Consider the following 26340-nt stretch of genomic DNA (forward strand, 5'->3'; position numbering starts at 1 on the left):
CAGATTATCAGAATACCTCGAAGACCACAATATATTATTCCCCACCCAATACGGCTTCCGGAAATCTTTAAGTACAGAATCACTTCTCATATCTCTGACAGATTACCTCATCATGGGCATTGATAAAGGTCACGCCTACTTGCTGATACTCCTCGACCTATCGGCCGCCTTTGATACCGTGAATCACGCCCTTCTCCTAAATCAACTAGCGAACATCGGAATAACAGGCTCAGCACTTACATGGTTCAAGTCATTCTTGGAAAACAGAGGATACAAAGTCAAAATACATAACAAAGAATCACAGTTTTATCCTTCCACGCTAGGAGTTCCACAGGGCTCCTCTCTTTCCCCCACGCTCTTTAACATTTACCTCCTACCACTATGTCAACTTTTAACAAATCTGAACCTCAAATACTTTCTATACGCAGATGACGTCCAGATTATCATCCCCATCAAAGAATCCCTCACTAAAACTATTAAATTCTGGGAAAACTGCCTACATAATATTGACAACCTCCTCTCCAGTCTAAATCTAATCTTAAATTCCGCTAAAACCGAACTCCTCATAATTTCCCCCGAAAACAGTAACCTCACCTCAAATCCTCCAACCGGCTTTCAAACTTCACAAGTAAGAGACCTAGGAGCCATCATTGATAATCGGCTAAATCTAAAATCTTTTATTAATCAAACCACGAAGGACTGCTTTCATAAACTGCACGTCTTAAAAAGAATTAAACCACTTTTCCATTTCCACGACTACAGAACAGTCTTGCAATCAATAATCTTCTCTAAGTTAGATTATTGCAATTCCATTCTATTAGGTCTCCCATCTTCCCATACGAAACCTCTTCAGATGGTTCAGAACACGGCGGCCAGAATTCTGACAAACACAAGAAGAAGAGACCACATATCTCCGATTCTCAAAGACTTACATTGGCTGCCAGTGCACTATAGAATCTTATACAAGTCCATTACCACCATTTACAAAGCATTCCATCAACTCTCTCCGCTTAACCTCCAAATACCATTTAAAAAACACACCTCCACCAGACCTATTAGAGAGTCCTACAGAGATTCACTACAGGTTCCTCCTGCCAAAACCTTTCACCATATGACGCTTAGAGACAGGGCTTTCTCTACAGCAGGACCTACTTTGTGGAACTCCATCCCACCAGAACTGAGACAGGAACCCTGCCTTCCTACATTTAGAAAAAGACTAAAAACTTGGTTATTTATGAAAGCCTTTCCAGATACCAATTGAACTTTCTTTCAATCCAAGCAACTAAGACCTCCCCTAAGTGTAATCAACAAATTCGACAACTCCATAATACTCTTTCTCTTTTAAATTGGCAGGTTTATTACATTGTTGTTTCTTTTACCTCATTGTTAATTTTCTCTATCGCTTTCTTTACATTCCAAGTTGCATTATGTCCCTGTTTTATTGTAACTGCTATTTCCTCTTCTATCACATGTTAATGTTCTAAGTATTTCTTCTTTTGTCACACCCTGTTAATTGTAAACCGGCATGAGGCGACTCCCATCGCGAATGCCGGTATATAAGAAATGCAAATAAATAAATAAATAAATATGAGACCTCTTGTCAAGATGGAAACCACAGCTTCAGGACTATGAGTATGTCTTCCATTATTTATTTATTTATTTATTTATTTATTTATTAATTATTTTAAAATTTTCTATACCGACATTCATGATTATCCAGTGAGATTCAAGTGTCTCTAAAGTGGTGGCTACATCCACCGAATTTAAAGAGAGGAATTCCCTTGGAAAGTCCTGATTGGGTTCTTCTGACAACGGATGCCACTTTAAAAGGGCTGGGTAGCTCATTACAAGAACTGTTATGCTCAGAGTTTTTGGAACCAATAAGTCCCAACAGTCTATAAATCATCTAGAAACCAGAAGAATCAGGTTGGCTTTGTTATACTTTCAAAATCTCCTTCAGGGGAAGGCAGCGAGTGTCTTATGCGACAGTGCAACTGCAATTGCATTTATATACAAGTAGGGTGGCACGTGCAGTTGGGGTGTTTCAAAAGAGACAGATCTCTTGTTTGCATAGATTGAGAGTCATCTATGTTAGTTGTCAGCAGGCCAAATCAATCTTCAGGCAGGTTATCGCAGTCAGAATGTAATAGATTCAGGAGAGTGTGAGTTAAGTCAGGAGACTTATGTTCAGATAGTGCAAAGATGGGAGCCTCATCAGATCTGATGGCTTCCAGTCAAACAGAAAAGTAAGAAGGTTTTTCAGTCACAGAGGAGTAGGCAGCAAAGTGATAGATGCATTTGAAAAAAAATTGAAGGGAAAAGATGTATCTTTTCCCTCCATGGCCGTTAATAGCAAGAGTTCTAAGAAAAAATAAAGAAAAAGTTTTAGTGGTGCTAGTAGTTCCCGACTGGCTGCGAAGGCCATGGTATGCGGACCTATGGTGCTTTCTAACAGATCAGCTTCTATGTCTTCAACAAGTCGAGGGCCTTCTATGTCAAGGATCTTTAGTGATAAAGGATTGAACTCCATCCTTGTTTACGGCTTGGCTATTGAAAGGGCTAGGCTAGCTCGGAGAGGTTATTGTCCTTCAATGATTTCTGTGATGTTGCATTCAAGAAAGAGATCCACTTCCCTTTCTTATGTAAGAGTTTGGCATATTTTTGAGGAGTTTTGTAAGAATAGAAATGTATTGCCTTGATGAGCTCAAATAGAGGATTTTCTTTCATTTTTGCAGTGTGGTTTGAATAAAAGTTTGTTAAAGATTCAGATAGCTGCCGTTTCTTGTTTTCCATGGTCGTGTAAAAGGTAGTATAATTTCTGCCACTATGGATGTTTCCTAGTGATGTGAAGCATATTCGTCCACCAATCAGAGCTGTTTTTCATCATTGGAATTTAACTTGAGTTCTACCATCTTATCTAGATCTCCATTTGAATCTTTAAGTCAATCCACAATAAAGGATTTGATTTTAAAGACAGTATTTTTAGTAGCTATTACATCAGCCAGGCAAATTTCTGAGCTGCAAGCTTTATCGTGGCAAACACCTTTTTTTGAGGTTTACAGCAAATTCAGTTATTTTGAGTCGGGCTCCTTTCTTCCTAAGGTGGTATATTCTTTTCATATAAATCAACAAATAGTTCTTCCTGCTTTTAATAAAAGTGATTGTAAGGGCAATTTAGAGTTTTTAAAGTATCTAGATGTTAAAAGATGATTAAATTCTTACCTTGAGAGGAGGAAGGAGAATCTGCTTCAAAGGCTTTGATTTTGCTAGGTGGTTAAAAAATGCTATTTCTTCTGCTTATTTACTGCAGGGTAGAGTTGTGCTGAGATTAAGTAAGGCCCATTCAACAAGAGTGTAGGCTTCATCATGGGCTGAAAGATGCTCAGTAAGTCCAGTGGAGATTTGTAAATCAGCCACATGGACTTCTTTGGGTCCCTTTATAAAACATTACAGGTTGGATCTTCTTCCTAGACAAATTGCCAATTTTGGTACTTCAGTCTTAAAAGCGGTATTTTCATCCACCTACCCTTAGATGGGCTTTGGAAGAGGAAGGAGAAATTATGTTACCAGTTAATTTCCTTTACTTCTGCTACATCAGTCTAGAACCCCACCCATTAAAAAGAAAAAAATAAAGAGAATAGTAAATTCAGATGTTCTCACAGGACAAGCAGGATGGTAGTCCTCACGTATGGGTGACATCATCAGGATGGAGCCCAATCATGGAATACTTTTGTCAAAGTTTCTAGAACTTTGACTGGCACCTACTGGGCATGGCACTAACCCTGCATCCAGCAGGGTTCCCCCTTCAGTCTCTTTTTTTTTCCACGCAGCAGTAGCCACGCGGGTTAAGGAGCTCTCTTTAGAGATTCCTGACAGGAATTTTCCTCACGGAACTTATTTCTAAATTTTCAAAAAATTCTACCCCATAGGGGTCCCTCTATCGATTCTGTGGTCATAAGGTAAGGCTTTACCCTCATTTGCGGTCGATTCCCATCGAGTTTTCCCTTTGGGGCCTACCGGCCATCGACTGCACAGCGGCTAAATTTTTGTCGAAGCCATGGGTTCGGGTTTTCGTCGGTGCCCTGATTGTCCTCGGACAATGTCCATCACAGACCCGCATAGGGTCTGTGTGTTGAGTTTGTGGTTGGATCAAAACGTCTTAACTTGCACCAAATGTGCCCAAATAACACCGAAGGGCCGTAAGACCCGCTAGAGAAGATGGAGTTTGTTTTTCAGGCAAAGCCACAGACTCCATTGAGTGCTTCGACATCGTCTGAGCTGCTGCCATCGACCTCTCAGCAGCAGCAAGACACCGGTGCTGTCCACCCAGCACCAACTACTCCGAAGGCATAGACTTCTTCCTGTTCGGCTCTGGAGAAGGACAGAGGAGATTATCGTGAAAAGCGTCAACACCGTCATTGGAAGGCTCAGTCCGCTGATCCAGGCAAGCCCTTGGCATCGGCGTCGACAGAGCCACCGACAAAGAAATCCCGCCAAGAGAAGGCCCCATCCTCCTCTGCGACTGGATCACCGAGGCGTTCCCCCACCTTCATTGGTACAGGGAGCCACGATTCCACTTTCACAGGTGGACCCTCCGGCTACGCCAGTGGTGCCTCCTACTCCGGAGCTGGGGTTCCATGCCCCAGGCTTCCGCAAGGAATTGGATTGGATGATCCAAGAGGCCATCGGAAAGGCACTGCGGGGTTTCCAGCCTCCGTCGATGCTGGCACCGATGCCAGCGCCAGTCGCCGACCCGATTCCCATGGTGCTCGCACCGCTACTCGGCAGGCTGGATGCCCTTCCACCAGTGGAACCGAGGATACTGGTATGTCCGCCTTCCACCCTGATTCCTTTGTCATTGGACGATGAGGAAGCACTGAGGCTGGAACCTATGGCCGGACCGTGTGGGATCTTGCCACCGACTCGCCCATCGATGCCACAGATACCATCGATACCGCATCATCTTCAATCTGTGCCTCCATCGATGCCGTGCCGTCGGTGCCTAGACCTGATCCTTCAGGAATAGCACCATTACTTCCCTCTGGAGATCCTATGGGAGCAGATGATCAGCCTTACGATCCTTGGACTGATGATTCTTCCCAGGATTCTGATGATCTACCTTCAGAGCCATCTCCCCCTGACGAAAGATGTTCTCCTCCAGAGGATCTGTCCTTTATTAATTTTATAAAGGAAATGTCTGAAGCTATACCATTCCAACTTCAGACGGAAGAGGACTCCAGACACAAGATGCTGGAAGTGCTCCAGTTCGTAGATGCACCCAAGGAAATCATGTCCATACCCATTCATGAAATCCTCCTGGACTTGTTGAGAGATTGGGAGCATCCAGGATCTGTACCACCGGTGAATTGAAAAACAGATGCCACCTACCTGGCACAGACCGCCCCTGGTTTTCAAAAACCACAGCTGGATCACCATTCTGTGGTTGTAGAATCAGCCCAGAAAAAGGCACAACGTTCTAAGCCTCATTCTTCCATACCTCCAGGGAAAGAACAGAGGTCCCTGGATGCATTTGGCCATCGTGTTTTCCATGGCTCAATGCTTATTTCTCGCATTGCCTCTTACCAGTTATACATGACCCAGTATAACAGAGACCTATTTAAAAGATCCAAGAATTTTCTCTTTACCTGACCAGCTTCAGGATCAGCTGAATACCCTGGCTCAGAAGGGTCTAGATGCTGGCAAGCATGAGGTCTGCACTGCCTATGACATTTTTGACACTGCTTCTAGGGTGTCTGCAGCGGGGATTAGTGCACGAAGATGGGCCTGGCTGAAGTCCTCTGACTTAAGACCAGAGGTACAGGACTGGTTGGCTGACCTGCCCTGTGCTGGAGATAATCTCTTCGGGGACAAAATCCAGGAGATTGTAGCACAGCTCAAAGACCACCACAAGACGCTACGCCAGCTTTCGTCGGTGCTTGCTGATTTTTCCTCCACCTCTAAAAGGGCATTCTAAAGAGACTCTAAGCGGCCGTCCTTCAAGCCATGGAGATATTATCCTCCTGCTACTCGTGATCGCCCCTCCAGATCTTACCAGAAGGGTCAGGCCAGACAATCCAGGCCTCAGAAAACTCAGCTAGCTCCTCCACCGGGCCCAGCTGCTGGATTTTGACTCCTCGCTGGAGAGCATAAGCCAACCTCCTCTACCATCCGTACCCGTTGGCGGTCGGTTGTGCCACTTCACCATCCTATGGCACACGATCACTTCAGATCAGTGGGTACTTGCTATACTGATTCAAGGTTACCATCTCAACTTCCTGTCTGTACCAGCAGATTCCCCACCTTGGCCGACGTGGGGATAATCCAACCATTTCTCTCTTCTGGAGGAGGAGGTTTCAACCCTCCTGAAATCCCGAGCAATAGAGCCGGTGCCCCTCTCTCAGCAGGGGCAGGGGTTCTATTCCCGGTACTTCCTCATTCCGAAAAAGTAAGGAGGCATTCGTCCAATCCTGGACCTCCGTGCCTTAAACAAGTATCTACAGAAGGAAAAGTTCAGGATGGTAACCTTGGGCACTACTTCCTCTTCTGCAAAGAGGATATTGGCTTTGCTGTCTGGATCTTCAGGACGTGTACACACACATCTCGATCACTCCGTCTCACCGCAAATTCCTTTGATTCCTAGTCGGCCCCTGGCACTTCCAGTACCGGGTACTGCCCTTCGGCCTAGCATCCGCACCTCGAGTCTTTACCAAATGCCTTCTAGTGGTCGCGGCCTACCTGAGGTGTCAGGGCATCCATGTCTACCCTTATCTCAACGATTGGCTGGTAAGGGCTCCAACTCAAAAGGACGCACTAGCCTCCTTACGTTTAACTCTCCATACATTGTTGTCTCTCGGGTTTCTGATCAACTATCCCAAGTTCAACCTAGTTCCATCTCAAACCCTATCCTTCATAGGAGCCGACCTGGACACCGTGCAGACGAAAGCATTCCTCCCTCAGGATCGAGCTCGTACTCTCATGTTCCTAGCGCAATGCCTCCAGGATCGAGATTACGCGACAGCTCGTTATTTCCTCATTTTGCTAGGTCCCATGGCATCCTTTATACATATCACTCCAATGGCACGCCTCGCCATGAGAGTCATGCAATGGACTCTGAAGTCCCAGTGGGTTCAAGCTTGTCATTCAATGTCCTGCATTATCCACATTACCAAGCAGCTCCGCATGTTGCTGGCCTGGTGGATGCAGCTCTCCAGTCTTCTTTAAGGATTTCCATTTCAAATACCAGAACCTCAAATTATCCTGAAATGGACACTTCCAACCTAGGTTGGGGTGCTCATGTCAATGGCCTCCAGACTCAGGGAACCTGGTCTCCAGAGGAAGCCAAACATCAGATAAACTTCCTGGAGCTTTGGGCAATCAGATATGCCCTCAGAATCTTTCAGGATTGCCTCTCAAACAAGGCCATCCTGATTCAGACCAACAACCAAGTGGCGATGTGGTACATCAACAAACAAGGGGGAACGGGCTCCTACCTTCTGTGTCAGGAAGCTGCACAGATATGGGCGTGGGCTCTTTCCCACTCAATGTACCTCAGAGCGACTTATTATATAATGTGCAAAGAGAGAATGATGTTCCATCAAAACATTTTTCTTAATTTTAATTTTATACATTTTATTTTAAGTAGTAAGTAAGCATATAAGTTTAGTCTGTGACATTGCAAGATGAGACTTGCAAGGGTTTTTTTTTTCCTTGTTTCTTTTTCTTCTTACGTTAAATTCTTTCATTGATATTTTTAATAGTTTGTGTTAGCTTTGATGGTAGTAAACTGGCTGATTTGGTCCTAAATATGACACACATTCTAGTAATGTCATTTAAAAATAATTAAAAAAAACCAAACCTCTCTGCCTCCATGTGTGCTGGATGAGAGGGTATAACTCATAGGTTCTGGACTGGTGGAGCAGAAATAAAGGAAAGGAAATTCTCCTACCAATGTCTCCTTTCCTCTTTTCCCTCCTTACACAGTCTATAATACCTCTTTCCCATTGACTGTGCCAATGCTAGGTTGCCCTGCTTATTTGCTGCAAGGAGTCATTACTGTGTTCTATTGTCGCAGTTCCCTGTGAGAAACAGGGGCTGTCCTGTAGGGTCTGACAGCTCTGCATTGATAAATTGATTATCATGGCTGGGCAAGGAGTAGGACTGATGAGGGCCATGGTCTGAGAGGACTGTCAGTAGTGACAAGGGTGAAGGAGCCAAGTGCAATAGTAAGTGGTTGCAGTGGGAAGTGGGTGAGGTCAGCATCCGAGGGAGCTGGTTCCTGTTAAGTCCACATCAGCGGATGGATTCTGCATCTAGGAGAACCTTAGATTGAAACTTAGATCGCAGGATGACTGGCACACGAAATCAATGATGCCAGAATGCGTACACACGGATGACCAGCACTGTAACAGGCCCTTTAGGTCTAGCAGGGTATCGGATGAGGTCCAGGAGAGAAAGCACTGTCAGAGAGGAAAGAGTTTAGCTGGCATGTACCAGCCCTGAAATTATCGTGTAAATAACTTTTTTAATCAATTTGCTTCTTGGAAGAGTGTTTAAGTGCTCTGCTGCTAGTGAATAAGATGTCCTGTTGGCAGTGTTTATGATTTAGCCGTTGAGAAATAATTTTCAAGTAAATGGCCTTGCAACAGCCCACTAATATATTCATAGGGACCTTCATTTTTGGGTTTTTATTGTTCTTTATTTTTCCTGGGAATTTATCAGGGTTTCTTATGACAAGAACAGAAACAGGAGAAAAGCAGTTGAAAAGGACTCCTCATTTTTCTGGGTAAATGTGAGATTATTTTGGTGGACAGAAGCCAGGACCATAAAACAATATGAAGCAGATTTTCCCATACACCTACTGAGCTGCATCCCCCGTCTCTCCTCTCCTCTCATACGCTGCGTAGCAGGTTTCTCCCCCCCCACACACACACACACTCCCTCGCACTGCAACAGCATTCGTCCTTATTGGTGGTGGCCCCAGGCTTTTCCTCTTTCAACAGCCTGCTCACTCCCACACTCTGCATTACTGCACTTCTGCTTTTGTCCTGGGCCAGGAAGGGCTTCTGGTGGACAGGGCCCGCTTCCTTGGTTTATCTATAATTCATACTAAGTTCACCTTGTTATTTGTACCAATACGTTCGATGTAATTTCTAACTTTAGTTCTCTGTAAACCGACGTGATATGTACTAGTGCATGAACATTGGTATATAAAAGCCTTTAAATAAAATAAATAAATAAATGCATTTGCAGCACCAGACAGCAAGAGCTTTGACTGCTTGGGGATTGAGGAGACAGGACTTGCAGGGGCAGGTCATGAAACACGACAGGGGCTTTGGCCTGCACTGGCTTCCAGCAGTGACTGGAGGTCTTGAAACACTGCGTCTGCAGCTCTGGAGCAGCTTTTTAATCATCTTAAAATTAGAGTGAATATTAGTTTAAACAGGTTGTCACCTTTTTGAAAATTCTGGGTATTTATGGGTAAAAATCAGTTTAAACTGAAAACAAAGGACCCTGTATATTCAGTAATTCTAAGCATGTAAAATAGCAGCATTTTGCTGATTATTATTTTTTTTTTTTCTACAGGCCCAGCATTCAATTCCATTCTGAGGATTTTATGTAGCTTACAGCTGATCATTGTGTCCAAACTGTTTTTCCTAACTAGGGAAAATACTTCTCTTTAATATTGGCTACAGAGCGCTATAGACTAGTTGCCCAACCCCCCCACAAACACATCCACATAACTGCTAAGTCCCTGTCATTGGAGGTCCACAAGTAACTAGAAAAAGTGGCTTTTGCATTGAGGATTGTTGAAATAATGCAGTGTACTGCTGAATGATGTACTGGCATCAGAGGGAAGTGTGATTTTGCTAAGAGGCTTTCTGGTTAAATATATCCATCTCCTGCTGCTCGTCTGTAGCTAATGAAGGTTTTTTGTTTTGTCGTCTGCTTTGATTGACATTCAGAAACTTCGTATCAGTCTGGCTATCTGGAAATTGCCCAGTGGTTTCAAGTGGAATACCACTGATTAAGAGATCAAAGCTAAATTCTTGTGGTTTTTGCCTCCTCACTAGGACAGCCCAGACAGCTGGACGCTGCGCTTCTACCTTCTTGTTTCACTAATGCACTGGTTCTTTGTCACCTAGGAGGGCTTCCAGCTGTCGAGCCGTTCCGAAGGGGGCTGACTGAACTCATGGACATCTGCCAGCACGTGCTCAATACATTTGAGGTGTGGTCACTCTCTGATGGCTTGAGTGTCTTCAAATGGCGTTGCATGTTCTGGTCTGAGTTGTATGGTTAGACAATCTTTTTTTTTTTTGTTTGTTAAGTTGCTTATAGTTTGCTTTTCATGAGTAATACTGCACAAAATGTCAATGCTCTTGGTACTATCCTGATGTGTGATGCACTTGTCTCATAATTAGGACTTTGGATTTTAGATGTTTGTTTTCCAAACACCGAAATTCATTTTACAGTTCATTTTGAGAGTTGCTTGGATACATAAAATCAATGACTCAGATTTATTTTTCGGTGTTTTTCTAATACTTAGGTGTTCCCCAGAAATTTCAATTTTAGCACATTCCCTGTTCTCAGCTGCTGCTGCTCCTCCTCCTCCTCCAGGCATCTTTGTCTGCCTTGTTAGTGCTATCAGCTGTCCTTCCTCTTCACCTCCAAACCGCTTATGGTGCTCTCTCCATTAATTGCTGCTCTGTGCTTCTCTGTCGTTGGCCCTAATGCTCCAATTGCCCCCACCTGCTTTTACCATTTCACTTGTGTCTATCCCAAGTCTACTTAAATTCTGTCACTGCTTTGGGTGCCACTACCTTTGTTAGTAAGCTATTCCATAAGCAATATTCCTAAATTCACCATAGAAAAGTAACGAGACCTCTTTAATCCTAAAACCATATACTACATGTTTTACCCAAGTTATTTTACCCATGTAATCTGTTCCAAGTTTAATACCCTCTTCTATGTAACTTGTATTCCTCATGCTTGTATTTTTCAGTTACAGTGTAAACCGAGATGATATGCAAATTCTGCATGAATCCCGGTATATAAAAATGTTAATAAATAAATAAGAGACCATCATATATATTCAGTCTCTCTCAAAATATATATATATATATATATATTGAGAGAGACTGAATCACACTCACTAATGGAGTGCTATGAGCGCCTTTTCCAGGCTGTGTCTGGAGATATTTCATTTCATTTATTTCATTTAATAAAATTTATTAAACGCCCAACACAAAAAGGCCTGGGCGATATACATAAAAACATACATAATGATAAAAAACAAACATTACACTTATAAATATCCGGTTCCATAGGAACCATACCAAATTATCCCAAACAAGCATACGGAGGTTATCCCTATACACTAAATACAATATCACAATAAGACAATCAGAGTGATAAACAATTCACACTTCCATGGGTTCACAATAGTAATATATTCATCTGTCCCAGAATAGATACTTTCTAAAAGTGGTTTGTTTGTTTTTTTTTTGTATTGCAATTAAAAACACACTTAACTTTTACAAGTGAGTGTATACATATCTTCAGTTATTGTGCTGCCCAACACCGTTCAGTGTTTTGTCAGTCTGCATTGGGGGCACAAGAGATGGATGTTAGTCTTATCAGTGTCAACAGAAGTCTTGTTTTCAAGGCAATGTGAAACCCGATTTAAAATGTCTAATCATTATACAAGTCCTCAAAGCATATAAGATATCAAGAGAAGGAGCCTTATTGAACGGAATCAGTATACTGCTTACTTTGTATCGAGTCGTGTTGAGATTGTCAGTGTCTCTGCCCAGTCAAAGAGAGTATCGAGACAGAGTGGCTATTTTTTTTTTTTTGTAAAGTCATTTTTATTGCAAAGACATGCATTTCCACAAGCACGAAGAGGTATACAAAAAAAGTTACCAACAGGTAACAAATCCTCTTTTAAATATCCACCCCGGTAATCAAACAGAACTCCCCAACCCGATCGCCACTCCTATTCAAGCATGCATACCAGTCACACCACACACGCTCAAGGGACAAAAGGCAGGAGACTGATATATCACTCAGATCAAACTAATGTAAATTGTACTAGTCAATATCCTATTAAGTCTATAAGGTACAACAGCATTTACGGTATTTTTCGCTCCATAAGACACACCTAGGATTCAGAGCGGGAAAATTAAAAAAAAACTTTTTAAAAAATAGTAGGAGCAATGGACGGCCGGCGCCATCTTGTGCTCCTACCATGTGATGGGCTGACCAATGGCACCGGTAGCCCCTGTGACATAGTAAGGGCAAAGGCTATCGGCGCCATTATGAATACCTGCAGCCGAAAGCCCGAGTGCAGGAGATCGCGCCTGGACCCCCACTGGACCACCAGGGACTTTTGGCAGGTCGTGGGGGGGTTGTAGTTAGTTATTTTGTGTTTTTTTTTTAATATTCGCTCCATAAGATGCACAGACATTCCCCCCCCCCCCACACACTTTTGGCGGACAAAAAGTGCGTCTTATGGAGCGAAAAATACGGTAATTGAAAAATTAATCTTTGTTTATGATGGTTCAACCATCCTGTAATACCTCCACTTCTACTGGAAGTCCAAATGAACTGCAGCCCAGTCCATTGTAAGTCCATGAAAAAATGCTGCTGTTCCTCGCAGTGTTTAACTATTGGGGCATTTGGTGTGCATTTATTAATCCGACTCCAATGCTCTCTGAGACGAGTCCGGCTGCTGCGAGATGTGTGTCCAACATATAGCAAATGACACGGACGCTTTATTGCGTAAACGACATTTTTTTTTTTTTTTTTTTACTCTGCGGACTCCGGCACCCGCTTTCGTCGTCCTCCTCTGTCGGGGCTCTCGAGGCCCAATCGGGGCAAGAGCCCGCTCGCTCCCAACACGAGCCGTGCAGAGGAGGCCACCGAATAAAAACGAAACGGAACAGAAAACAGAAAAAAAAAAGCCGAAGAAATCCCTTCGCAGAGCACACCCGGTGAGTCAGCCGCGCCCCTCGAAAGGCACTAGGCCAATCACAAGGCGGCAACAAGACCTTTAAATCGAGGCGACTCCCGCCGGCAGCCCTCTTTTACTCTGCGGACTCCGGCACCCGCTTTCGTCCTCCTCCTCTGTCGGGGCTCTCGAGGCCCAATCGGGGCAAGAGCCCGCTCGCTCCCAACACGAGCCGTGCAGAGGAGGCCACCGAATAAAAACGAAACGGAACAGAAAACAGAAAAAAAAAAGCCGAAGAAATCCCTTCGCAGAGCACACCCGGTGAGTCAGCCGCGCCCCTCGAAAGGCACTAGGCCAATCACAAGGCGGCAACAAGACCTTTAAATCGAGGCGACTCCCGCCGGGCGTCGCGCGTCCGAAGGGGCGCGACCTAAGGGGCCTGCCCCTTAGCGAGCCCCTTGGAGAGACCCAGGAACCAGACCCAAGGCCTCTTTAGCAGCATACTTGCCCCTACTTTGGCACCTCTCAACAGCATTCATCCAATTCCCATTCAACCTTCAGCAATATTCAACCAGCACCATACCAGCTCATTACAGCACTCATCCAGCACTGAGTCAACCTGCAACAGCATTCACTCAGCACTCAGCCAACCTACAGTAAGCACCCAGCAAACCTGCAGCAGCATTCACTCAGCACTGAGCCAACCTGCAGCAGCATTCACTCAGCACTGAGCCAACCTACAGTAAGCACCCAGCAAACCTGCAGCAGCATTCACTCAGCACTGAGCCAACCTGCAGCAGCATTCACTCAGCACGGAGCAAACCTGCAGCAGCATTCACTCAGCACTGAGCCAACCTACAGTAAGCACCCAGCAAACCTGCAGCAGCATTCACTCAGCACTGAGCCAACCTGCAGCAGCATTCACTCAGCACTGAGCCAACCTGCAGCAGCATTCACTCAGCACGGAGCAAACCTGCAGCAGCATTCACTCAGCACTGAGCCAACCTGCAGCAGCATTCACTCAGCACTGAGCCAACCTGCAGCAGCATTCACTCAGCACGGAGCCAACCTGCAGCAGCATTCACTCAGCACTGAGCCAACCTACAGTAAGCACCCAGCAAACCTGCAGCAGCATTCACTCAGCACTGAGCCAACCTGCAGCAGCATTCACTCAGCACTGAGCCAACCTGCAGCAGCATTCACTCAGCACGGAGCAAACCTGCAGCAGCATTCACTCAGCACTCAGCCAACCTACAGTAAGCACTCAGCAAACCTGCAGCAGCATTCACTCAGCACTGAGCCAACCTGCAGCAGCATTCACTCAGCACTCAGCCAACCTACAGTAAGCACCCAGCAAACCTGCAGCAGCATTCACTCAGCACTGAGCCAACCTGCAGCAGCATTCACTCAGCACTCAGCCAACCTGCAGCAGCATTCACTCAGCACTCAGCCAACCTACAGTAAGCACCCAGCAAACCTGCAGCAGCATTCAAGCAGCATTCACTCAGCACCCAGCCACCTTCAGTAGCATGCACTCAGCTAACCTACAGTAAACACCCAGCCAACCTGCAGCAGCATTTAACCAGCACCCAGCCAACCTCAACCAGCACCCAGCCAACCTGCACCCAGCCATCCTAAAACATCTTTCAACCAGCACCAAACCTGCAAACTACAGCACCCATCCAACTCTTATCCAACCACTACCAGCATTCATACAGCCATTTCCCTGGTATCTATAACAAGCCTTCACGCAACCGACAATGCTCTACCGCCCACACACCTACAAATCTCTGATCCCAATCATGATTTCCCCTACCACTCAGTTTCTAGGTCTCACCTTATTTACCATCTTTCTATTCAACGCACAATCACTTACCAACAAAACTTTAATACTTAACGACTTACTGCTGGACTCAACACCGGATTTTTGCGCCATAACAGAAACATGGCTCAAACCCACTGACATCGCACTTATTAACCAACTACCAACACAGATATATGACTTCTTCTCTATCCCAAGACAAAAAAAAAGAGGCGGGGGTATCTTCCTAGCTGCCAAAAAATCCCTGAGGTTCTCACTCTATCCTATCAACACAAATACCAAATTAGAACTAGGATTATTCAAATCAGAAAATCTCCAAATCCTTCTTGTCTACGCCCCGCCAGGCCTGCTAGAGTCAGACACCTCTCCTATTCTAGAAACCATAACACTACACCTAAACCTAGACTCCCCAGCAATAATCTTGGGCGACTTCAACTTACATGTTGACAAAGTTCCCCTTTCAACGAACTGCGAAGCCTTCCTCACCGCAATGTCAGCAATGGGTTTCAAACAACAAATCAACAAACCCACTCACAAAGCAGGACACACTCTCGACCTATTCTTCACAAACAGTGGCATTTCTCAATCAAATCAACCTGATTGTCAACAAGTCCCATGGTCAGACCACTCCTTAATCTCCACCAGCTTTTCCCTACAACAACCAGATGTTAAGCCAGACTCAAGACCCACTTTTATTTATAGAAAATCATGTAAACCCGAAATCCTCAGCAATCATTTAGCCCTAGAACTACCATCCATCGATGTTTCCACACCTAACTCAGCTCTTCAAACATGGTCCAAAATAACAAAATCAGTAGCAAACACTCTTTGCCCACTGACCTCCAAAAAACACTCTTCAAAGGCATCCAAAAGACAACCCTGGTTTAATGATGAACTGCGAAAGCTCAAGCAACTACTCAGGCAGAAAGAAAGAAAATGGCGCAAAGCCCCTTCACAGGCCTCACTCTCAGACTACAAACGCACTCTCCACCAATACAAAAGCAGTACACAAAAAACAAAAAGAGACTACTACGCCCGTCAGGTTCATCACCTTATCTTTGACTCTAAAGCTCTATTCGCCTTCGTTTCCAATCTCACTAAACCTATCACTCCAGATATACCTCCCGAACTCGCTCAGACCAAAGCAGACGAACTGGCTCTTCATTTCAGCAAAAAAATCTCTGACCTCTTCAATCAGTTGTCACCAACCACTAGTTCGCAAGATAATACATACCATCTCCCAAACAAAAATATCCAACTTAACGCATTTGAACACATCACGATCTCAGAGTTACAATCAGTGCTCAAGAAAATGAAACCTTCATCACACCCTTTTGATCAAATTCCTTCCAAAATGCTACTTCTCATTCCTGATACTATATCAAAATCCCTTGCTGAAATTATAAACTGTTCCTTGACCCAGGGTATCTACCCAGATGAACTAAAATCAGCTTCAATTAAACCCCTCCTAAAAAAACCGAATCTAAATCCAAATGATCCCAACAACTTCCGCCCCATTTCTAACCTTCCATTCATAGCTAAAATAATGGAAAAATTGGTGAACACTCAACTTTCCAACTACTTGGAAGACCACAACATTCTGTCTCCAAACCAATATGGTTTTAGAAAAGCGGCTAGCACAGAAACTCTACTTCTTTCTCTCTCAGACTTCCTCCTCTCCGGAATCGATAAAGGCAAAGCATTTTTACTAATCCTCCTAGACTTCTCGGCGGCCTTCGACACCGTCAACCATTACCTTCTTCTAAAACAGCTGGCAAATATTGGGGTGACAGGTACCGCACTAACATGGTTCAAAACCTTCCTGGAAAACAGAAGATATAGGGTCAAAATTCACAATTCAGAATCCCAATATCACCCCTCCACCAGAGGGGTGCCACAAGGTTCATCGCTTTCACCTACTCTATTTAATATATACCTTCTACCACTTTGTCAACTACTCACAAAATTAAGCCTAAAACACTTCCTCTTCGCTGACGACGTACAAATTGTGATCCCTATAAAAGAATCAATCTCGAAATCAATGGAATATTGGGACAGCTGCTTATTAGAAATCAAACACCTCCTAAACAGCCTAAACTTAGTCCTTAATGCGTCGAAAACGGAATATCTCCTAATAGCTCCTGAAAACAACACTCTTTCAAAGCCACCAACCCTCCTTCAAACCACCCATGTAAGAGATCTAGGAGCCATCTTAGATAACCGTCTCAACCTCAAACCATTCATTAACCGAACTACCAAAGACTGCTTCCACAAATTACATATTCTGAAAAGAATAAAACCTCTCTTCCACGCACATGACTTTAGATCAATCCTGCAAGCAATAATCTTCTCCAAATTAGATTATTGCAATTCTCTACTACTAGGCCTCCCAGCTTCCTACACCAAGCCTCTGCAGATGGTCCAGAACACAGCAGCCAGAATCCTTACAAACTCCAGGAAAATCGAACACATCTCTCCCATCCTCAAAGACCTTCATTGGTTACCGATCCACTTCAGAATCATTTATAAAACCATCATGATGATCTACAAGAACATCCACCAATACACTCAACTCGACCTACAAATCCCTTTTAAAAAACACACATCCGCCAGACCCATCAGGGAACACTACAAAGAATCACTTCAGGTTCCACATGCTAAAACCTTCCAACATAAATCCTACAGTTCTAGAGCTCTCTCATCAGCAGGTCCAACCCTTTGGAACTCTATCCCACCGGACTTAAGACAAGAACCATGCGTTCATACTTTCAGGAAAAGACTAAAAACTTGGCTTTTTAAAAAAGCTTTCCCAGAACTGGATTAAATTCTCCACACTTCAACCCATCAACACATCTTTTGCTTATAACATTATACATATTTATTAATTTGGAAACAGTTGGCTGAAATGTAAATATTTTCTTTTTTAATTCCCTCCCCCTTTCTGGTCCTAGTTATTATTCCCTGTTTTTTGTTTTTTTTTTTTTTGTAACTTTCTCACGTCCTAATTATTGTTTTAATATTTTTTAAGTTTCACACTATATTTAATGTTGAATTGGGAAATGTTTATCACTATGTTACTCCCTGCCTCCACACACATGTTAATTGTAAACCGGGTTGATGTGATTCTTATCATGAAACTCGGTATAATAAAAATAATAAATAAATAAATAAATAAATAAATATGCTGTACAGCTAATCCTATCTTGCAAGGTGGGATGATTCCATTCTTGGCCCTTCAAGGTGTTAGTGCACACATCACACTGTCGCCATGCTTTCAATACCATTTTTATGCTAATGACTCCCAGATCTACCTATATACACCAGAAATTTCACCAGAACTCCAATCCTGAATCTCAGCCTGCCTGTTTGACATTGCTACCTGGATGTCACACTGCACCTTAAACTCAATATGGTCAAGACAGAGCTCCTTACCTCCCCTCTTCCTCCTTTCTCTGTTTCTGTGGTTACACGGTCGTTGTCTCTCTCCCATCAGCTCATAACCTTGGAGTCCTCTTCAACTCCTCTCTCTCCTTCTCTATGCATATCCAAAATGCTGCTAAAATCTGCCCTTTTCCTGTCTGAACACACTACCAGAACCCTTATGCATTCTCTCATCTTATCCTGATTAGACTATTGCAACCTGCTCCTCGCAGGTCTCCCAGCAAGCCATCTCTCTCCACTGCGATCTGTTCTAAATTTAGCTGTGCGAATTATCTTTCGCTACAGCCGCTATGCTCACATAACCTCTCTTCTGAAGTCTCTGCATTGGCTCTTTATCCTCTCCCTCATAAGCTCAAGCTCCCCTTTCTAACCTACAAATGCCTTTGCTTTGCATCACCTCACTACCTCTCCTCTCATCTCTTTCTACATCCCTCCTTGTGCACTACACTCATTGGACAAGTCACTCCTATCAGTGCCTTTCTCCTCTACTGCCAATTCCAGACTCCATGCTTGGAATAGTCTTCCTGAACTGGTGCATCATGCTCCCTTTCTTGCTATGCTTAAATCCCATCTAAAAACCCACGTTTTTGAGACTGCTTTTAAATCTTATGCCTGTTTGTCTGCTTTTAGTCTTGACTAACTTTCTTTTAACCAAGTCTCTCGTCCTGTGTGTTTTGTCTTATTAGATTATAAGCTCTATAGAGCAGGGATTGTCGTTTTTTATGTTTGTACAGTGCTGCGTATGTCGTGTAACGCTATAGAAATGTTAAGTAGTAATGGCAGCTTAGTGACCTGCATGATTTGTAGCCAGTGTTTCATTCTCAGGAAGCAATGTGCGTACTATACGCCGAGGTTGCGACACCATTTAAATGAAAAACGGGGGAATCTCCGAAGAGAAGAAGTTCCAAAATACGCCAGTGGAGCCTAATAATTGACATAACATCCTGTGTACAGTTAGTACATCTCGTCACATAAGTCAGCTCATTAGAAGATGCCGGTGTTGATTTATATTCCAAGAGTTGCAATCTTTCTGAATATTTGACTCCTCTATACATGTGCTTGACAGCTCTCTTTGGGTATCCTCTCTGAAAGAATCTCTAAGTGAGATCTTTAGCTTGTCATCTGCATTGTGCAAGATCTGTGTAGATTCATCTTGCTCTGAGAAATTGGCTGAAGGGTAAATTCCATTTGAAAACTCTCGAGTGGTGACTCTGAAATCTGAGCAGGTTATTCCTCTCACAGGTTTTTTGAAATAAATTGGTCACAATTGCAACGCTCCGTTTGTAAATGGTCATATCTAGAAATGAAACAAAGGTATTACTATATTGTGCTGTACATTTCAAGTTCTGGTCCAAACTGTTCAGCCGTGTACACGACAGATCATTTTCTTGTTCTTCCCAAATGAAAAAATGTCATCTATGTATTGTGACCAGATCAATATGTGATGAAATTTGTCTGAAGTATATGCATGAGGTTCCTCAAACGTAGAGACACAAATATTAGTGCTGTCAGGGGACTCCCATTGTCACACCATGGCATTGATGGTAATGCTGTTTCAAAAAGGAAATAATTCTCACACAGAGCCAATTTAGCAATCTCCATAAGAAATGACATTGGTATGCACTGTAGTGGAGAGCACAGATCGAAAACTACTTCTATTAAAGTCAACAGCCTCTTTATATACTAACATCCCTAAAGAATCTAAAAAGAAAATAGCAAATGTCTCACTTCAGTGTAATGAATATGCAAAAAAAGGGAATGAATAACAAAATGTTCTTTAATTTATCTTTAAAAAGAACATTTATTAGAATAAAAAAAGAACACGACATCAGAAATAACTGGTGTAACCCAATGTACATCTACCACCTCTTGCCACGCAATGGGCCACAAGTGGTATCAGTTGTGGACACCAGAGATCATTCATTTGCCAGTTCAAAATCCATGCTTTATTTATTAAACTATACTAAACACATATTTTCAAAAAAGCAACTAAAGTGTATCTCCCACTACTATCATGTCACAATAAAAAACCGTAATCAAGATTTATATTTAAATTACCGTACTTATCTTGCTATATTCTCAGAACACACAAAAATCTTCTAAATGCAAAAAAAATCCTTCTTTGCTGACTTTCAAAACTCAAGTCACCCGACATGAGCCCATGTTTTGGCGGACAACGCCGCCTGCTTCAGGGGTAACATAAACGAGAGCCTGACCCAAAGCAGCACAGCACTGGATGGAATCCTGCATTCCTACATGGAGCCAGTGCAGTCAGAGCTAGACTGAAGCAAGGGTATTAGGCAACTTAAGCAAACCTTACAGCCTTGCACTCTCATAACCCGAACCTCTCCAACACAATTAAGTTATGCATTTATATTAAAGTTTTACATGAAAATGGACAAAAATATCACATGTATATTATATGTACATGTACTGCTGTGGTACCAACCAGAAAACCCTGCAAAAACAAGTAAACAAGAATTGGAACTCATATCATATTAGGCCTCATGTAATGTGTGTTGAGTGTAGATTTGGCCCTCAGAAAGCCATGAGTTAACTAAATTACAAAATAGCCTGCCATATGAAAATGTCACTACCTACCAGCGCTCAAACAGTAACAATCCTATTTATGAAAAGGCAACACTGCAAAACCAAAAATACCAATACCCCTCCTATTAAGAAAATAGAACAAGCCATTCCTACAAGAAACTACAAACTAACAAAATACCTCACCTCAGTCACACACAGGAAGACCCTCATCAAATGAAGAATAAAGAGACCATAAAGAATAAAAAGAAATGTGCAGACAAAAACTAAACTGGAAAATGCAATGTGCCGGACTCTGTATGCAGTGCAACAATAGAAAAATAAACATTACTACTGCTCATAAAACATCGAGCAATAAAAACTAAGAAATATAAAACATAATAGTAAAATTAAATCAAATGTAGTAAATGCTAATAAAAAGAACATATTTCAAAACAAAAAAAAAAAAGAGTAGATACATCAAATAACACCCAATAATTAAAACTGATAAGAAAAAAAAAATACCCTGCTTTCCATACCTGGGATCTTTTTGATTTTCAGTCATCATGAGATTGTCATGGATTAACAAGGTATTCAGCCACCGCCAAACTGGTTCTGGTGGCAGCTTCCAGCCTCTTTGCTCTTCAGCCGCCGCCTTTCTGAGCCCCAGTGCCGGCCCCCAGCCTCTCTCCAATCTTCAGCCACTGCTGACCTGAGCTGAGGCAGACTCCACAGCGGCATTCTGAGAGGCATTTTGTGCCGCTTCAAATTTCTGCCACCTGAAGCGGACGCCTCACCCTGCCTCATTATAGAACTGCCCCTGCCTTTGAATAATCGTGGCTGGAAAAAGAAATGAAAACCAGATGCCCCACCGATTTAAAGCTCCAAACAAGTCGACACCATCTGCTTATGGGCCTCAGATACTTTCTGCAAAAAGTCATTAAAAAGAATCAATTTCTGACCTTCATATTGAAGGAACCTCTTCTTTTTCTGGTATGCTTGCATTAATCAGACCTTGATTGTGAAATTAAGTATTCGAGCTATATCTGGTCTAGGTCTTTGCATGTTTTCACTTACTGGGCCAATACGATGTGCATGTTTCACTGTAACTGGTTCCTTTTGCATGGACAATCTCAGTGTTTCAGGCAGCCAAACTTGAAAAAATTGCATGGTTTTTCTTCTTGAATCCATTCTGGGTAAGCCAATGACCCGTAAATTGTTACGCCGAGCTCTGTTTTCTTGATCCTCTATTCTGTCTTGCAATAAGACATTTTCTTTTTTTTTTAAGAGCCGCTAACTGCGTCAACTTACTCCAAGGTTATCTAGATCCGCCAAAGATTGAGTGTTTCTGCATACCATCTTTCATCTCATCCATAGAGGATTGTAACATCAAATGATCCTCCAAATTTGCTGATACCAATTTCGAAATATCACGTACCAGATCCTCTTTCAAGTCAAAAATGCCTTTCTGAAGCGCAGCTAACATATTGCTGTCTATAGGTTTCACTTTTTCTCTTTCCTTTTCTTTCGTCAGTCTTGCAGATTTCATTGCCATCCCAACAGATACAATGCCGCTGGTGATTAGGAGTGCAATAGTTTGTGCATAGTTGGAAAAAACCAAAATCTTAAGAGGCATGAAGTTTGCAAATTGAGTAGACCCTCACTAGACGCAACTTCTCAGTGAGCAGGCCTCACCCTGCTAAATTGTTCTATATGAAAATTATTTCCTTTTTCACACTCAGTATTACCATCCATGATGTGGTGTGGCAGTGGTGTCCCCCTGTGGCTCCTGACTAATATTTTTCTATGTTTGAGGAACCTCATGCATATACTTCAGACAAATTTCATCACATATTGATCTGGACACAATACAGAGATGACATTTTTCATTTGGGAAGGACAAGAAAATGATTTATTGTCATTGTGTACATGGCTGAACAGTTTGGACCAGAACTTGAAATTTACAACACAACATAGTAATACCTTTGTTTCATTTCTGGATATGACCATTTACAAACAGGGCACGGCAATTGTGACTGATTTTATATTGAAAACCTTGTGAGAGGAATAACCTGCTCAGATTTCAGAGTCACCACTCGAGAGTTTTCAAGTGGAATTTACCCATCAGCCAATTTCTTATAGCAAGACGAATCTACCCAGATCTTGCACAATATAAATGACAGGCTAAATATCTCTCAGATTTCTTCAGAGAGGATATCCGAAGAGAGTGGTTAAGCAGGCGTATAGACATGCCAGGTATTCAGAAAGATTGCAACTCTTGGAATATAAATTAGCACTGGCATCTTCTAATGAGCTGACTTTTGTGATGAGACGCACAAATCATGCTCAGGATGTTATGTCAATTTTTAGACGCCATTGGCCTATGTTAGAATTTCATCCTTCTCTTCGGGTGTTCCTGCGTTTTTTCATTTAAATATGGTTACAACCTCAGAATAAAGTACGCAGGTCGATTCGTAAGAGTGAAACACGGGCTTTGAATCACCCAGGTCACTGTGCGCAAACACAGCCAAACTTTCAAAGGCCCGTGCGCGTAAAACCTGGGCCTTGTGCACGGTGTGCACATTTTCAAACGGGCCCAGCCATGCACAAAAAACCCCGGTATGCGCACAAGAGCCAGGGCTCTTCAAAGGGGTGGTCTGGGTGGGCCGGTTCAGCGCCATTGTACGCTATCCCGGGGAAGTGCGTGCTGGCAGCTGGCCGGCGCGTGTCAATTACTTCTGCTCCTTAATTGGAGCAGACTGGGAGGGAACTGGGGGAGGCCCGATTGTATCACCACGTGTACGCTTGCAAACTTCGCACGCACCCCCCCCCCCCCCCCATTTGTGCTGCCCACACAGCCCATGGATTTTATAACATGCGCGTACCTTTTAAAATCTACCCCATAGTGTGATATATGTGCTAACATCTTGACAGGCCTTGAATGGAATCATCCCACCTCATGCGGTAGGTGTTGTTATTTGTAAGGATTTTGGGTGGATCCCTGGACCGGTGGCAGATGACCACGCCCACGGGGGGGGGGGGAAGTCCCGTGAGGGGCCACAGGTCAGGCTCAGCATAGGAGACACACACGCACTTAGTTCTTTTATTAAACAGGATTGGTGAACCACCAGAGGTGGCGGTAGTGAGCTGGAAGTAGCTCGGTTGGGCTTGTAGTCCCTCGGGCTCGGGAACAGCGATCCCAATGGCTGTGCTGTAATAGAGAGAACTGAGATTGTGAGTAGTAGCAGGATATGCAGAGTTCAGGATTAGATCCTCGTTGGTAATGTACTCACGCAGCGGTCTCTCAGTGTGGAGCACAGGAGCTGGAGTAGAGGCAGGAAGGAATAGCTCTGAGAGGCAGAGATGGTAACTTACAGATGGTATAGGCAGCCGTGTCTTCCAGGTAGAAGTGAAGTCCAAGTACCGAGTCCAGGAACATGGGCCCTCGAGGTGCGAGTACCGGTTCCAGACTGCGACCTGAAAGATAAGAAAGAGAGAGGGGCCCCGAGGGGCATGTACCCCAAATAGAATAGGTCCGAAGGAGGCAGAGTTGCAAGGTACGGAGAGCGAATCCCATCCGTTGGAAACCTTTGCTAACTCTATTAGCTAGCAATCACATAGGCCTTTTGTATCCTGGATGCATGATGTCATCACAGGGGGATGCCCCTGAGGTTCGCGCCACTAAAGGTACTTGAAGCAGGGCTGCACGGCACGCACACCTTAAGGCAGCTGAACAGCATGGCGGGAGGCAGCGCCCAAGCCGGTCCGGGGATGCCGGAGAGGATGGCAGGCAGATGCTGCGGCAGCCAAACATCCATCAACCACAGGAGGAGTCACCAGAGAGGTAAGGAGGGCGGAGTGGAGATGTCAGGCAGCGACAGTCATAACAGTAGGATTACCTGTACAGTGTATTCGGTCTGTTCCACTAGTAATATAACTTATGCAATACAGGGTCCGTGTCAGTTGGTGTATGTTGGATGCACATCTTGCAGCATCCAGACCCGTCTCAGAGAGCATTGGAGTCAGATTAGTATCACACACCAAACACCCCAATGGTTAACGTTGTGAGGAGCAACAGCATTTTTCATAGACTTACAAGGACTGTGTTGCAGGCCATTTGGACTTCCAGTAGAGGTGGTGCTATTACAGAAAGGTTGAACTATTATAAGCTAAGATTAATTTTTCAGTTAAATACTGTTATACCTCATGGTCTCAATGAGGATATTGACTGACTGGTACGGTTTACATTCGTTTACACATTTGTTCCCTATTATGAACTTTGACCTAAGTGATAAATCTCCCGCCTTTTGTCCCTTTAAAAATGGCCCCCCTCTCTCTCACTACAGGCTTTGACTGGGCAGAGACACTGCCAATCGCAACACAACTCGATATAAAGTAAGCAGTACGCTGATTCTGTTCAGTAAAGCACGTTCTCTTGATATCTCATATGTTTTGAGGTCTTTTATAATGATATTCTGTATTTTAATCATGTCTCACATTGCCTTAAAAAAAAAAGATTTTTGTTAACACTGCTAAGACTTAACATCCATCCCTTTTGCCCCGATGCAGATTGATGAAACACTGGCTTGGTGTTGGGCAGCACAATAATTGAAGATGTGCATACACCCACTTCTAAGTTGTGTGTGTGTATGTGTGTGTTAATTGCAATACAAAAAAACTATTAAAGTATATATTTTGGGACTGATGGTTATCCCTCCAGACACAGCCTTGAAAGGGCACTCACAGCACTCTGTTACTGACAGACGCTGGATCCCACTCATTATGTGATAGTGCCTTATACATTTAGCATATGGTATTATGATTGAAGTCTCGTTTACTTTTCTACTGCGAATTTGGGAATGTTGCTTATGTAACTTTTCACCTGGATGGATTCTCCTTGTTTGGGTAAGCTATTCCAAGCATCTACCACCTTTTCAATAAAGAAATATTTTCTCGTGTTTCTTTGAACCTTTCTCCCTGTAACTTCATGTCATGACCCTCTGTCCATTTTCTGTGGATAAAAGTTTCTGTGGGAAGTTCAGCCTTCTCATACTTTAGTCAGTTTAATTTTCTTATAATCTGATACTGCTTTAAACATTTGGATCATTTTAATTTTATTTTTACAGGCAAATGTTAAAGAATACAAAGATAGGAAAGAAGATGAGATGGAATAACACCTGGCAGAGTATATGAGATTTGTATACATAATATATACCTTTTTTTAATTTTTTTTTTTAAATATGTATTTTTGTAATTATTTCAGAACATTCTGACTTCTTTGTAATAAAGAGGTTAAGACAGAATTCATTGTGCTTTCATTTTGAAGTAAATCTGAATGGGAAGAATTTTTTTTTTTAACCTGGTTTCCTACATGGAAACTGGCTTGCTAAAACCATCATGTTTGTTTCTATCTTTTATTAGAAAAGGCTCTATACACAATGCAAAAATTAGAGAGAATTATACACAAACGTACAGGACAGACAAGTGACAGAAGATACCCCCACCCCCTTAAGCAGCACAGAATTGATGGTAAATACCCCATATCTTCTCAGACTTAAAGCTTTCATTCTGAGAGCATACCGAAGATGCTCAAGGTCCGTCACTT

At 43.2% G+C, this 26340-nt stretch overlaps 1 protein-coding gene across 3 annotated transcripts in view; it reads left to right on the top strand.

Annotated features, from left to right (window-relative positions):
• The window catches only part of LOC115094016 (DNA-directed RNA polymerases I and III subunit RPAC2-like), a 52569-nt gene extending 26531 nt beyond the window's left edge, over nt 1-26038 (top strand). For 2 of the 3 annotated variants that reach the window (XM_029606634.1, XM_029606636.1), the window contains exons 4-5: nt 10143-10225; nt 25862-26038. In XM_029606634.1, the coding sequence (XP_029462494.1) occupies nt 10143-10225; nt 25862-25909 (131 nt within the window). In that variant the 3' untranslated portion in view covers nt 25910-26038. Of the gene's footprint in view, nt 1-10142; nt 10226-25081; nt 25131-25861 lie in introns of all 3 variants that reach the window. The other variant, XM_029606635.1, reaches the window with a different exon arrangement.
• The last annotated feature ends 302 nt before the right edge of the window (nt 26039-26340 follow it).

This window comes from Rhinatrema bivittatum, chromosome 6 (assembly GCF_901001135.1).
Source record: "Rhinatrema bivittatum chromosome 6, aRhiBiv1.1, whole genome shotgun sequence".
In the NCBI taxonomy this organism is placed as follows: Eukaryota; Metazoa; Chordata; class Amphibia; order Gymnophiona; family Rhinatrematidae; genus Rhinatrema; species Rhinatrema bivittatum.